The sequence below is a fragment of the Macrotis lagotis genome, chromosome 1 (genome assembly GCF_037893015.1).
Source record: "Macrotis lagotis isolate mMagLag1 chromosome 1, bilby.v1.9.chrom.fasta, whole genome shotgun sequence".
NCBI lineage: Eukaryota > Metazoa > Chordata > Mammalia > Peramelemorphia > Peramelidae > Macrotis > Macrotis lagotis.
In genome coordinates, this window is record NC_133658.1 from 480718647 (window position 1) to 480733789 (window position 15143).

The following is a 15143-nucleotide window of genomic DNA, read 5'->3' on the forward strand; positions in this document are numbered from 1 at the left end:
TTTTGCATTAAATATCTTGAAATGAATGTCATCATATTTTTCTGTTTTGAATGGCTTAATCTTAATAATCACTTTGAGACTGCTTTGGGAATTTTGAATATTTACAATTTCCTAGATGCATTTCTGGGAATGATATCAACAGTGTCAAATTATGTAAATGTGATTCTGTTCATTATTTAGAAATATTTGGGTTTAAATATTTAAAAACTTTTTTTTTTGGTTTTGTATTTTAGTCTAGTTGTGCTGTTGTAACGGAGAGCCAAACTTATAAAAAACGAGCTGATTTCTTAAGTAATGATGACTATGCAGTATATGTTAGAGAAAACATTCAGGTGGGTAGTGTTTTTAGTTTCTAGATTATTGGATATTGATTTGTGTGAATCATTCAGTTCATATAACTATGATTGGATATTCTTTTTTGGTTTTTAATTTAGGTAGGAATGATGGTTAGGTGCTGTAGAACATATGAAGAAGTTTCTGAAGGAGATATGGGTAAAGTCATTAAATTGGACAGAGATGGATTACATGACCTCAATGTGCAGTGTGATTGGCAACAAAAGGGGAGTACCTATTGGGTTAGGTATATCCATGTTGAACTTATAGGTAAGGGCAGATTTCAGTAAATTCTTTTGATTTTAATATGAAGTAAACTATTTTTAAAAACAAATATAAACCATGTGTTTGTCTGGTTGAACTTCTTAGGTTTCCCACCACAAAGTTCTCCTTCCCATATCAAGATTGGTGACAAAGTTAGGGTGAAAACATCAGTAACCACACCAAAATACAAATGGGGATCAGTCACTCATAGAAGTGTAGGAGTTGTGAAAGGTAATATCTATTCATGAGTTTCGCAATGAATTTATGCCATGTTTTATGTCTAGGAAAAAAAATCTATGATGCAAAAGGGTTATGGTAAAATAGCCTTATTTCCCCCTCCCCCATTTTTTTGGTTATTATAAAATCTGGATGCTGTTTCTGTAAATAGAAATTTGTATTATAATTTGTATTTATAATTTGTATTATAATTATAAATAAATTATCAACTGGCAGTACAGATATGCCATTCCAATCTTTAGTAATAGCAGAAACATGTCAATAGATCTCCCAAAGTTTCCAGATCTGAGATTTTGAGACTTTTAACAGTATGAAATTATTAAATGCAGAAGAAATTTTAAGATATTATTTTTCCCTCTTAATTTTGAATTCCCAAAGCATAGTGTCCTATTTTGAGAGCACTTTTGTTCTCAAAATTTCTTTTAAAGTACTTTATAGAAGTAGAGTTTCATACCTATATATGACAAATGGAAAAGAGGAAGGATTCCTAAGTTAATATTTCTGAAAATTGGGTAAAATTCTAAATTTTAGAATTTTTTCTTTTAAAATTTCTTTTTCCCTCCAGTTTTTTATATGTATTGTCATAAATTTTGGTGATTTTTAAGAATAAGTTCATTTTAAAAATTCTAACACTGAAAATTGATAGTGCAAAGATTTTGTTTTTAGTTAATAGTTTTATATAGTAAATTACTCTTGTTGTTTGTGGTAGTGGAGTTACTTAAGTATTAAGGTGATCATTTTTCTAAGCATATATGAGTATAATAAAAATGCTTTATGATTAAAATTATACTTTTAATTTTAAGGTCTTTTAGATCATTGATAAATTTTTCATTTCTCCCACCAAGAAATTTCTGTTATGCTTAGCTTTTAGTGCTAACGGAAAGGATGTCATTGTGGACTTTCCTCAGCAGTCTCACTGGACAGGACTATTGTCAGAAATGGAATTGGTACCTAGTATTCATCCTGGAGTTACGTACGTTTTGATTTTCTTACATTCATAAGAATATTAATTAACATGGTGGAGCAATGGTTGAGCTTTTTTATAAAGAGATTCTTAAACTTTTTTGTGGCATGAACCCCTTGTATCTTTGGTGAAGCTGGCAAACACGGCATCTCAGAATGTTTTCAATTGCATAAAACAAAATACATGAAATTACAAAGAAAACCAAGGTCCCAAGTTCTTGGGTCCTCTGAAAATCTCTTTATCTTGGTGGTCTATGGATTACAAATCGAGAACCTCCTTTTTTGTAGCAATTTGGGACTATTTATATTTGTCATCATTTGTTGTCTTTTAAATGATCGAATATGTTATGTATTTTCACATTGTTAGGTGTGATGGCTGCCAGATGTTTCCTATCAATGGGCCTCGTTTCAAATGCAGAAATTGTGATGATTTTGACTTTTGTGAAACTTGTTTTAAAACCAGGAAGCATAACACCAGACATACTTTTGGCAGAATAAATGAACCAGGTATGTCTAGTGAGAGAATCTGTATGATTTTCCTCCAACCATTAGTATGTCAATAATTGTTTCATTGTGTACTTCAATGATCATTTGAGAAATGCAGACTTATTCAGGAAATAGAAGGATTTAGCTTTTCCCATATGACCTTATGTCTGTTCTTAGAAATAAACTGTAAAGAATATTCAGTTTTAGAGAAGTAAAGACATCAAAACATGATGAAGACAAAAAAAGTCAAATAGGAAAAATTATGGTGAAGACAACTATCAAATATACACATTCCAAGGAATTTAATCACTTGAATATTGGCAATGTAAATAGTTAATTGTTCATTTCTGTAAGTGCTCTTCTGTTGTGAGATTCTGCAATGGGAAAGGGTGTTGGGAGATAGTGCATTTACATGTACTTTTGAAAAATATATATATCAATCAAAATAGGATGAATTATATAGGGTACTGAAAAGAACATTAGACTGGGTATCAGAAAAAAAACTGGATTTATTTTTCAACCTCCCTGCAATAATTGTATGTCATTGGGCAAGTAATTGAATTTCTATAATATAAGTGATTAGATAATGAAGGGGACCTTTGCAGTTGTAACATTTTCTTTGATAATCAATTATTTCCTGAAAATTACAAATAATTGGGTGTATGTAGTCCTATTTAACTAAACAACTTTGCATAGCTTTTTTTGAAAAAGCACAGGTTATTTTCCATTTTTGTACTTGCTGTTTTGTACTTTTACTTTTTGACTTGGTACCTTGTGGTTTATATAGCTATAGTCATAGTGAAAACCTGAGAGTAATGAGTAGGATATATATATATATATATAAATGTAATTGGTTTACAGGAATTAGGGATTTTACCACTTTTTCAATTTCAGAATATGGGAGGATCAAATTAATTAAAATAAGACTCTTGATTGTAAAAGTTTATTCTAAAGTCTAATGATTCAAGGATAATACTATTTATGTATCTGGCTATTCATTTCATGTTGAGCAGGTCAGTCTCCTGTATTTTGTGGGCGTTCTGGGAAACAGCTAAAACGTTGCCACAGTAGTCAACCCGGAATGCTCTTGGATAATTGGTCAAGAATTGTTAAGAATCTAAATGTATCCTCATCAGTAAATCAGGCTTCTCGCCTAATTGATGGCAGTGAACCATGCTGGCAATCATCTGGGTCACAAGGCAAGGTAAATAGAAACAGTTGTGTGTGCATGTGCATATGTGTGTATGTATGTATGTAGTTCTTTTTTTTTCAGTTAATTTGTTTTCAAACAAATTGAACAGATTGAAAAGAATTTAGTTAAAACGTTGTACATATTCATCTTGAAAATATCTGGAAAAAATCTATTGGAACAGAATCTTCTTAGAATAAATTATGCTAATTTGTTTAATTTCTTTGGAAATTACCAATATTCTTGGTATTATTATCCATTTTTCTTCCTCCAAGAAATGGCCATTAGAATTATGTACATAAATTTATATATATATATTATATATATTATTTAATGAAGGAAGTAAATCAATCAGAAAGAATTTATTAAGTTCTGTTATGTACCAGGTAATAGTGGACATTTAGGATACAGTTACTGAAAAAAAAAAGAACTCCACACTCCACACTCAACACTCAACATCCTTACTCTTAGGGAGCTTAGACAGCTTTAGACAGCTTAGACAGAGTTAGACAGCTGGCAGTTTTTCCATTCTAAAGATACCTTCATTGACCCTTAGCCAAGGCCAGAATCACTAGGCATGTTCATTTTACTCCAGTTTGACTGTTTTTTGAACTTCTACGTGTCCTCACCAGCAACTTTTTTTTATTTTTATTTTTTATTTTTTGCAAGGCAAATGGGGTTAAGTGTTTTGCCCAAGGCCACACAGCTAGGTAATTATTAAGTGTCTGAAGCCAGATTTGAACTCAGGTACTCCTGACTCCAGGGCCGGTGCTCTATCCACTCACCACCTAGCTGCCCCCTCACCAGCAACTTTTTCCTCTTCCTCTGTTGAGTGACTTCTTCCCCTTGCCGAGTTTCCTGCTTCTCTTATTTTTTTTCCTGTTAGAACTTCTTGAGGGTTGGTACTGTTTGCCTGGAGCATAATGAGTAAGAATTTAATAAACTATCTGTCTGTCTGTTGATCAGTTTCTCTGTCTATCTAGTAGAAAAAATAATTTGTTTAGCTTTGGCATGGTTTTCTGTTTGCTTTTGAAAATGACTATGTCCAATCTTCAAACTTCAAACAAAAGTTATGAAATTGTATGAGAAGCTTATTTTATAACTAGTTCAAAGAAATAGCCTAGATTGTCATCTACTAAACCTGACTAAAGATTTTGGAATTGATTTTTTTTAAAAAAAGGTCTAGGCTGCTTGTTTAACCAAGAATGTTTTTGTTTTTAAGCATTGGATTCGACTGGAGATTTTCCCAGATGTTCTTGTTCATAGACTGAAAATGATAGTTGATCCTGCTGACAGTAGCTACATGCCTTCACTAGTTGTAGTTTCAGGTAATTAAATCAAATCATTGGAAGAAGTCTTCTCTTTCAGATTATAAAATCCGTTTTTCTGATTCTTTTATTTTTTTCTTTAGGTGGGAATTCCCTAAATAACTTAATTGAACTAAAGACAATCAATATTAACCCAGCTGATACCACAGTGCCTCTTCTAAGTGACTGCTCAGAGGTATGTGCATGGTCATAATAAAAGTGTAAGTTTTCCATAATTTGGCAATTCAAACTATTTAATGCCTTCTGTTCTTAGTATCTAGTCTCTTTGTTCCATTTGTTTTTTTTTACTTGATGATTCAGGTTTAGATTAGGTCATCTTAGTATATATTATCTAAATTATTTTATATATATATGTAGGAAATTAAAGTTGTAATTTTTCAGGTAATCTTGAGAAAGAAGTCCATAACAACCTTATTTTTATGCTGTTAAGAAAAATTGTCCTTGTTAAAAAAAGAGAAAAAATCTTCTAAAAGGCATTAAAGAGGTGTAGTATCTTGTGCATAGAAGCTGCTTAATAAACATTTGTGGATTAATTTGATCCTTTGATTGTTTGCATATAGAAGTCCAATTGTTTACAAAATCCAGCTCAATTATATTGCTTCAATTATGTGATTTCAAGTGATTAGTTGCTTTTATTATTAACACTATGGATGTATTTTCCAAGTGATCTTGGCAATGTATTATGTTTAGACATTCAGTCAAATTTTATAATATGCAATCTTTGTATATTCAGTAAGAAGTGTATAAAACCATTTTTATTAGTACTACAGTTGTTGTATGAAAGAGATGTTTTTCCTTTCATGAAATAAATGGTCTGATGAACTTAGCTGATTTAAAAACATATACCAAAGAACATTGAGAGAGTTGTGTAATTGCTGTTTTGCTTTCTCTCTGCTATATTTGACACTAGTGATGACCCTGTACTTGATATTCTCTCCACTTTGGATTTTTTTCAACACATTTCTGTGTCACTCCTTCTGGTTTTACCTTTTAACTTATGATTTCCTTTTCTCAATTTCCTTTGATGGCTAAATGTCAGCCTCACTTATCCTAAACGTTTTCCTCAAGGTTCTGTCTTATATTCTCTTCTCTTCTTACTCTACATTCCTGGTAATCATAAGCTCCAGGGAATTTAATTATCATTATTATGGTAATTAAATCTTTTGGTATGATTGTCTATTATCTGTCTGTCTGTCTGTCTATCTATCTATCTATCTATCTATCTATCATCTTTCTTAACCTCTTCCCCTGAGCTTCAGTACTGCCAATTTTCTAATGGATATTTTACAATTAAGGCCCAGCAATTTGATAAACTTTTCAGGTTCAAAGTTGAATTTATTATCCTTGTCCCATTCTGCCCCTGCTGCCCCATCTTTCTTCCAGACTTCTCCATTTCTGTCAAAAACATGACCACTTCTTTATCTTTATAGTCTCAACTCATAGCCATTTAAGTTTGACACTGTTCTCTGCTATTGAATCCCTTGACTCCTTGTTTTATAACTGCTTATCTATTGCCAAACCTCAGGCTTGAAATATTCCTACCATCTAATTGTCTCAGTTCTACTCACAAGTTGCAGGACTCACCAGGAGGAAGTCTTCCATCTCTCTTGACTAGGTACATTACAAATCTATACATTAGATATTCAACTTTAACTGATACCCTTACTGCAGCAAGGAAGTCTATTTAGTTTGTTTCTTTCCTCACATTCCTTCTCTCAGTTAAGACCTTTACATCTTATTTAAAGAAAGTTGAGGCCATTTGACATGAGCACCCTCTTTTCTCATTCTCTTAAACTGCCTTGACATCATCTTTATGACAGTTTTCCTCTAGTCTTTGACAATGAGATGCTTTTGCTACCAAAATCAACTCTTATATATGTTCACTAATCCTGTCCCTCTCATGTTTTCTCTAGTATGTTGCATCCTCAGTTGTCTCTACATTTTGTTTTCAAATTTTCCCTTTCTACTTCTTCCTTCTCTCTTACTTTGAAATATGTCCAAATCTCCCCTATTCTTCACCAGATGCTATAATTCCCTCACACTGTTATCCTCTCTTTCATCCTTTTCCTGTCTAAACTCCACTACATTTTCTGCCTCCACTTCCTCTTCTTTCACTGTTCTACCTTTTACAGTCTGGTTTTTTACTTCATTCAAATGAAGCTGTCTTCTCCAAAGTTATCAGTGATTTGCCAAATCTGATAATTTTTTTCAGTCCTCATCTTTTTGGATCTGTCTGCTGCCTTTGGTACTATTGACCTCCTTGTCCTCCTGCATAATCTCTCCCTTTTGGTTCTGTAGGACAGTTCTTTTTCTTAGTTCTTTTAGAACTATTTTGTTCTTCTCAGTATCCTTTGCTATCTGTTGTCTCTATACCACCCTGTATATGTAGATATTCTCCAAGGTTCAGCCTTTGACCATTTTCTTTTCTTTTCTTTTCTTTTCTTTTCTTTTCTTTTCTTTTCTTTTCTTTTCTTTTCTTTTCTTCTCTTCTCTTCTCTTCTCTTCTCGTCTCGTCTCGTCTCGTCTCGTCTCTTTTCTTTTCTTTCTTTTCTTTTCTTTGTAATTTCTCAGTAAACTCATTAGCTTTCATAGGCTTAACTATCTTCTGCAGATGCTCATAAATTTATATATCAAACCCCTAGTTTCTTTGCTGAATTTTCCAGTTACCAATAGACCATTTCTAAATGAATGGTCTCATTCATTTCGTCCAAAACTGAATTCATGACCTTTATTTTAAAATCTTCTCTTCTTAAGTTCATGCTTCTGGCAATGGCACCATCCTTCTATTTTCCCAGGTATACCTAGGCCTTTCACTCTTCCTCACCCTACATGTCCAATAAGTTGCCAAATTTTGCTGATTTTACTCTACAGTGTCTCTTACATTCGACCTCTTCTCTCTACTCATATATCCACTACCTTAATTGGGACTCTTCATTATGAACTTCTAAATAGACTACTTGATTCAGTTCTATCACCACTTACTTCAGGCTATCCTACACCCTGCTGCCAAAATAATTTTCCTTATGTTGAGTTCTGACCAAGTTTGAATTGTTTCTTGTTGTTGCTAGAATAAAATGGAAACTTTCTTTAACTTATAAATCCCTAAACAACCTGGCCTCAACCTAGTTCAACAGCTTTATGAATAAAACATTCTGTAATCTAGCCAAATTAGCCTTTTTTCTGTTTCTTACGAACATCATCTCCCATCTCCATGCATTTGTCCTCTTCATATATTGACTGTCCTCATTGGCAGTAAGTATTGATTGAACAAATAATGAATAAATTGAATCCTACTTTAGAAGATAGACCAAAGGAAGGATATTTTCATTTAACAAAATTCCTTATACTTAAAAAAAATTATTTCAGCTTTCTAGACATGTTTAAACTTGATTTCTTCTTTTCCTATCCACTTATTTATTTGGAATATGTCATGTAAATCTATGTAAAAATACTATGGCTAATAAAAAAAATTATTTAGTATCACAGGTATATTGAGGTTGCCATAAAGCAATGCAGAAGCTCAGGAATAGATTGTAAAATTCATGGTCTTATTATACTGGGACGAATTCGGGCAGAAGATGAAGATTTGGCTGCTGTTCCTTTCTTAGCCTCAGATAATGAAGAAGAAGAAGATGATAAAGCTAACACTGGGAGGTAATATATTTAAATAAACTTGTCATTGGAATTCTAACCCATATTTCAGAGGTTATTATCCAGCATTTGGAGCAATGCTTCATAAATATGCAATACATATGTGTGTCATTCAGGCATATATGCTAATTTCATTAAGCACTATTTTATTGTCATGTTTTTCACCTCTTATAGTGAAGATATCTTTCATAGTATGTTTTTCTCATGCTTAAATATTCTTTTGGGAAGATCTTTAGACATTTAGTTGGATAAATGAATGAATAAGAACTCTTAATAAAAACTATATACTATTGTCATTTCCCTTAAAGAGTCCACGATCTGTTTGACCATATTTTATTTTGGAACTATGTATAATATTGAACTTGAAAAGAAGTTATGGTAAATAATACTAGTTTAATTTTTCTTTTTTATAGGAAATAGAGTACTTGTGATTAATGGTGAGATCAAAGGTGTGATGTTCTTTGTGTGGGCTGGATGTTTAAGGAGATGGAGGGGAAGAGTTTGAGAGAACACCCATATGATGTCGTCATCCACTAGTTTAAGAGCAGAAATGGAGGAGGAAAGGCATTAACTTGATAAATATAGGATAGTGTAGAATGACATGGGGACTAGTAGACAATATCCACCATTATTTGAATAGGGTGGAAAATGTTGTGACTGTAAATTTAAAAGTAGGAGGGTTGCTGAGCATTTGCAGAAAAGGTTGACTCTGAAAATGGCAATGGGGAAGAAGGAATATTTCACATTCCCCTATAAGACCAGTATGTCAGGAGTGGGATTGAAGGTACCATTGTTGTGTGTGTGTGTGTGTGTGTGTGTGTGTGTGTGTGTGTGTGTGTGTGTGTGAATAGGCGGGGGGCGGGGAGGATTTCATAGAGAAGATAGCATGGTAATTGAGCCTTGAAGGAAGAGAGACTGGTGCAGTGGATATAGCACTGATTTTCAGTTAGATGACCTGGGTTCAGATCCTATTCCTATATGATACTTAATCTTTATGATCCTCAATATCTTCATATATAACATGAGACTCTTCCAAATTAAAAAATCTATGGTTTCCCTCACTCCTTAATCTATTTATTTGCTCAGTCTTGGATCTGCTTATGTCTCTCCCCTTCTTGCTGTGCATATTGTCATTACTCTTTTAAGTCACCTCTTATTTAAACTATTGTGGTAGCTTCTAATTTGTCTCTTTGTGTCTGGTATTTTTTCAGTTCATTTTCCTCATAACTTTTAAGACTCAGGTCACTTTCCCTGATCAGATATGTTCATAGATTCTAGAATAAAAGGCAGACTCCTTGCCTAATATTTAAAACCTTCTATAGCCTGGTTCTAGTTTATCTCTTCAGGCTTATTTTGCATTGCTTCTCTATGTGTCTACTGTGCTTCAGTCATACTGGCCAACTTAATGTTTCCTGAACTCAGAACTTTCTCTTTTACCTCCCAGCCTTTGGACAGACTGTCTGCTTTGTCCTAAATGTATTCCTTTTTTACCTCTATCTTTTAGAATTCTAGCTTCCTTTGAGGCTCAACTTATATACCGTATACTTTGTGAAGCTTTTCCTGATACACCTTCTTCTACTCCCCATTGTTATTATCCTCTCTTCACCAGATTTCCTTGTATTTACTTACTTGTATATTATAAATATGGCCAAAATACTTAAGCACTTTGATGACAATTGCTCTTTCTTTTTTTCCCTTAGTGCCTAGCACCTTGTAGGTGCTTGATCTTCATTGAATTTAATTTATATATTGTGGTCAGGGATAAAGGAGGAGTAAAGAGCTACCCTACTTGTACCTCAAGGCACAAGACATCTCTTTTTTGATACTTTTTGCATTATAGGTCATGGAGCTGCTTTGCATGTTTCTCCTTCCTTATGAAATATGATCAAACAGAAAGAAGATAGTATTTTTTCCAGGAAAGGAAGTTCTAATGTCATAAATGATCAATCTACAATCAAACACGCTTTGCATAATATTCATTTGTTGTTGAATGATGACCTTGAATCATCCTTATCATTATTTGTGTAATGTCATATTTTTCATACTAAACTTTAAGCTTCATGATTGAAAGAGTGATTTTATTTTTCCTTTCATCCTCCACTGTACTTGCATATAATAGCGACTCACCCAGCAACTTGTTTAAATGAAGAAAAAGTTAACTTATGTTCAGGATTCTTTAAGTGTTTTGAAAAGTATATAGTGCATTTTAGAAAAATTTGTATCAGCTTCAATCAAAATGAAAATACTAACTCTTAGAAAGTTAAAAAAAAATTCGTACAGATTCATCTCTGGTGCAGGGGGATATGATGGGTAGGAGATGGACTGTATAGTCTCTGATAGGCTCAGAATTTTGCCATATTTAATGATTGGTGCAGGAAAGGAATTTTGTTATTAAAGATAACTGTTATTTACCATGCTTTCCCCCATTTTTTTTTTCTCTGTTGCCTTTCCTCCTCTCCTCTGTTTCTCTCATTTAGTCTCATTAGGAAGAAGGCTTCTGGATTGGAATCAGCAGCTACAATAAGAACCAAAGTATTTGTCTGGGGACTGAATGACAAGGATCAATTGGGAGGATTAAAAGGTTCTAAGGTATTTGCTTATATACCCTCAAAAGATAATAGAACTCTAAAAATCTGTAACTATGCTTTGGCTCAAGGAAAATTTCTTTGTTCATGAGGGAATTTGATATCTTGTTAATTGATTTGTCCATTCTTTTAGCATTCCTGTTCTACACAGAAAGATTTTCCTAACTTACTAGCATTTATTGGTTTATGTTGAATAACTTTTCGGAAGCATGGCTCAAACATGGATTTTTTTTCCTTGTATTCTTAGAAATGCCAAACCTTGTAGAGAATGTAGAGAATGTAGAGAATAAAATTTTGAAGTTCCTTGATTAATATATACAAAGGAATTTTGGTAAAATCTGATTTTAAATTAAAATGGTCCCATGTCTATTACTGACAATTTTAATTCTCTGTTAAAGGCATGGCATGATAGGCAGAAAACCTAATTCTGTATTTCTAGTTCCCTTACTGCCTTATGTAAATTATAACTATTTGTTTAAGTTGAAGTTAATTTTGTTATCAAGCTTAAGTCTTGGGTAGTTTGAGGATTTTTAAAAATCATGAAATATTTTATATTCCTGAGGAAAAATAAGATATCTAACCATTAAGACACTGATATTATAGATAGATTTGCTAGACATACATTATGTTTGAGAGAGTTCCTTTTGCCCCATAGAAAAACTTATACTGTAGGAAGGACACTATATGTTAGTTGTGACCACAGTCTGAATAATGGTATAAACTTAATATGAATTCTATATAAAGTTTGTTAGATGCTGCTGTAATTAATACTGTCTAATTGAGTGTAATAATATTATTTTTAGAAGCATAAATACTAAACTTTAATTTCAAAATGTATTATGTTTTAGGGGAAAATATTATGTATGAATGAGTCAGTAGTTTAAAAAATCTAGAAATTGTGAACATTTTTTTCAGATAAAATTACTATTAGAGGAATAATTAGAAGGAAAGTATACTTTTCTAGAGCTATTTTCATTCAAATTTGAATATGATTTTAACAAACAGTTATAAGTAGTAGCATATCTTTTCCTTATTTTGTCTCCTATACATATAGATAAAAGTTCCTTCATTCTCTGAAACCCTTTCTGCCTTGAATGTAGTTCAGGTGGCAGGTGGATCTAAAAGTTTGTTTGCAGGTAAATTGTTCCTAATTTTTATTTTGTATCCAATTTTCTTTTTCTAGTTTAAAAATACCTTAAAAAGAGTGAAAAATATTTGCTGGACATGGTAATTTGATTATTGTGCTTTATCTTTATTATATTTTCTATTGCTCATTTGTTTTTAGTGACTGTGGAGGGTAAAGTGTATGCTTGTGGAGAAGCTACGAATGGGCGACTGGGTTTAGGTATTTCTAGTGGAACTGTGCCCATTCCCCGACAGATTACAGCTCTCAGCAATTATGTGGTAAAGAAAGTTGCTGTTCATTCAGGTACACTTTTTAATATGTCTCCTTTTAGAGCATGAACTTATTATGGCTGAGATTTTTCGGCTGTTTTCCACACATTTTCTTAGAGGATTTTGGGACCAGTTGTGCCTATATCAGTGAAATCAATACAACTTGACCTAATGTTTAATTAACCTGATCATAAATGTTTGACTAATATTTTTAGAAGAATTTGTAGAAATTTGAAATAATGTTATCAATTTAGCATAGTAGAAATAAACAATTAACACTTCAAATATTTTGGGTTATAGTTGTTCAAGCCCATATTGTATGAAAGGTTATATCTATGAGGTTTGTATAAGTGGCATCTCTCTCACTGACTAATCTTAATATTGTTGAGAGTTTGAACTTTAGTAGTAGTAGTAGTAGTAGTAGTAGTAGTAGTAGTAGTAGTAGTAGTAGTAGTAGTAGTAGCTTTTTCAGAATCTAGGAATTATTTTAAAATTCTTTCTATATATTTAAAGCTAATATTTGATAAAATGTTACATTGCTTATATTCATTCTTGTCTTTGTTTAAACCATAACTTTTATCTGTAAATTATTTGTTTTTCTATAACTTTGCATGAAAATGTTTTCCTTTAGTATTTTTTAAAAGATCAAAAAAAACTTCTATATTTAATGAGGCATTTTAAATAGGTGATATATGTTTTCTTGTCTATTGGAATAGATATTTATTTAAAATAATGTCATATTAGTTAGCCTTGTTTCCAATGTCAAATTGGTAGGTTAACAAAATTTATTTGTAAGTACCAACTATACTTAGTTGGAATACCAAGTGAGTTAAAAAGAACAAGTAATATGAAAAACATACCTTTTGAATCTTGTAGGTGGTCGACATGCTATGGCTTTAACTGTTGATGGAAAGGTATTTTCATGGGGTGAAGGTGATGATGGAAAACTTGGACACTTCAGCAGAATGTAAGCTTATTATGTCTAGCCTTTTATTGCTAGTGAGGAGAAATATCTATATTGGTAGCTTTTAATTTCGCCATTTATTAGAAATTTTAAAATATGATGTACTGGTATGATACAGTATGTATTTTAAGTGTTTTTAAAAATTTAAATGCTTTAAAATATTATCTACAGTTTTAACAGAGTTTTGGGATAAGATTAAAATCAGTCAACGAGTGTGGTTCTGAATTAATACCACTAATATTTTTGTTGCTTTCTTTTAGGAACTAGAGATTAATTATAGAAATGATCATTTTTTAAAATTTTGTTTTAGGAACTGTGATAAACCGAGGCTCATAGAGGCATTGAAAACCAAACGTATTCGTGACATAGCTTGTGGCAGTTCTCACAGCGCTGCCATTACATCAAGTGGTGAATTGTATACATGGGGCCTTGGAGAATATGGCAGGTTGGGACATGGGGATAATACCACACAACTGAAACCCAAAATGGTGACTATAAAAGATTTATTACTTACTTTTACAGAAAAAAGTAGAGAACTTTAAAGGAATAAACATTTAGTAGGAATTTGTCTATATTCTGAGTTTTAAAAAAAATCTAAATTTGTAATGATTTAAATGATTTATTATGGGCAGTAACTTTGAACGTGTGTGTGTGTGTGTGTGTGTGTGTATGTTTGTGTATGTATATGCATGTTTAGCTTGTCTTATTCTTTCTCCTCTTCCTCCTAATCCCCCCAATAGGTGAAAGTTCTTCTTGGTCATCGAGTTATTCAAGTTGCTTGTGGAAGTAGAGATGCACAGACCCTGGCTCTGACAGATGAAGGTGAGAATATATTTTGTCTAAAACTTAAATGGGTTGAAAATGTAATGTTGTTTTTATGTTTATGGGTGGATTAGACCTTTGATTTCACTGATATAGGTCAGAAAACTCTTTCAAATAATGCAGGTTGGCAGCACTCTATAATTTAAAAACCTTAGAGAGTTTCCCAGAAATGCTGAGACACTGACTTTTGTTTCCAAAACAAAAAGTATTTGTCAGAAGCAGAACTTATTGGCATTGAGAATAACTCTCTCCAACAACATTGTGAGATGAACAACCTTGATGGAAGCAGCTGCTCTCAACAGTTCAGTGAGCTAGGACAACTGTATTAGACTGTCTATGGACAATACTATCTATCCCCATGCAGAGGAAGAAAAACAAAATAAAACAAAAAAACCCTTCAGAATCTGATGAACACTTAAAAATATCTCTTATGTATTTCTTTTCCTTAATATGTTTAACACAGGTGTGTATATAAAATATTAATTAGATTGTTTGCCACTGGGGGGAGGAGAGTGGGAAGGGAGGGTGGAAGGAAATTTTGTAACTTAAAAATAAATATGCATGTGGATGAACATTAAAAAGCTTTCATAACATGTATATGGAAAAGTAAAATATCAATAAAAAAAGAGAATAGTTCTCTCTCCATCCACCATAACATAATTCTCTTTTTTTTTCTCAAATTTTTCTCCCCTGTCTCTCCAAATATAGGTTTGGTCTTTTCCTGGGGAGATGGTGATTTTGGGAAACTCGGCAGGGGAGGAAGTGAAGGCTGTAATATTCCTCAGAATATCGAGAGACTTAATGGACAAGGAGTTTGCCAGATTGAGTGTGGGGCTCAGTTTTCCTTGGCACTTACAAAGTCAGGAGTAGTATGGACTTGGTATGTAAAATATTTTTACTCAGTATCACAATTACACATTCATTGG

The 15143-nt window shown here is 32.5% G+C and overlaps 1 protein-coding gene across 6 annotated transcripts in view; it reads left to right on the forward strand.

The window, feature by feature from the left end:
* HERC2 (HECT and RLD domain containing E3 ubiquitin protein ligase 2) overlaps positions 1-15143 on the forward strand; it is a 227545-nt gene that overhangs the window by 160470 nt on the left and 51932 nt on the right. For all 6 annotated transcript variants that reach the window (XM_074213716.1, XM_074213717.1, XM_074213718.1 and 3 more), the window contains 16 exons: positions 234-332; positions 435-603; positions 703-828; positions 1699-1807; positions 2165-2304; positions 3297-3487; positions 4695-4800; positions 4884-4975; positions 8279-8454; positions 10929-11040; positions 12091-12172; positions 12322-12465; positions 13308-13398; positions 13706-13883; positions 14136-14217; positions 14926-15097. In XM_074213716.1, coding sequence (XP_074069817.1) covers positions 234-332; positions 435-603; positions 703-828; positions 1699-1807; positions 2165-2304; positions 3297-3487; positions 4695-4800; positions 4884-4975; positions 8279-8454; positions 10929-11040; positions 12091-12172; positions 12322-12465; positions 13308-13398; positions 13706-13883; positions 14136-14217; positions 14926-15097 — 2069 coding nt within the window. The remainder of the gene's footprint in view (positions 1-233; positions 333-434; positions 604-702; positions 829-1698; positions 1808-2164; positions 2305-3296; positions 3488-4694; positions 4801-4883; positions 4976-8278; positions 8455-10928; positions 11041-12090; positions 12173-12321; positions 12466-13307; positions 13399-13705; positions 13884-14135; positions 14218-14925; positions 15098-15143) is intronic.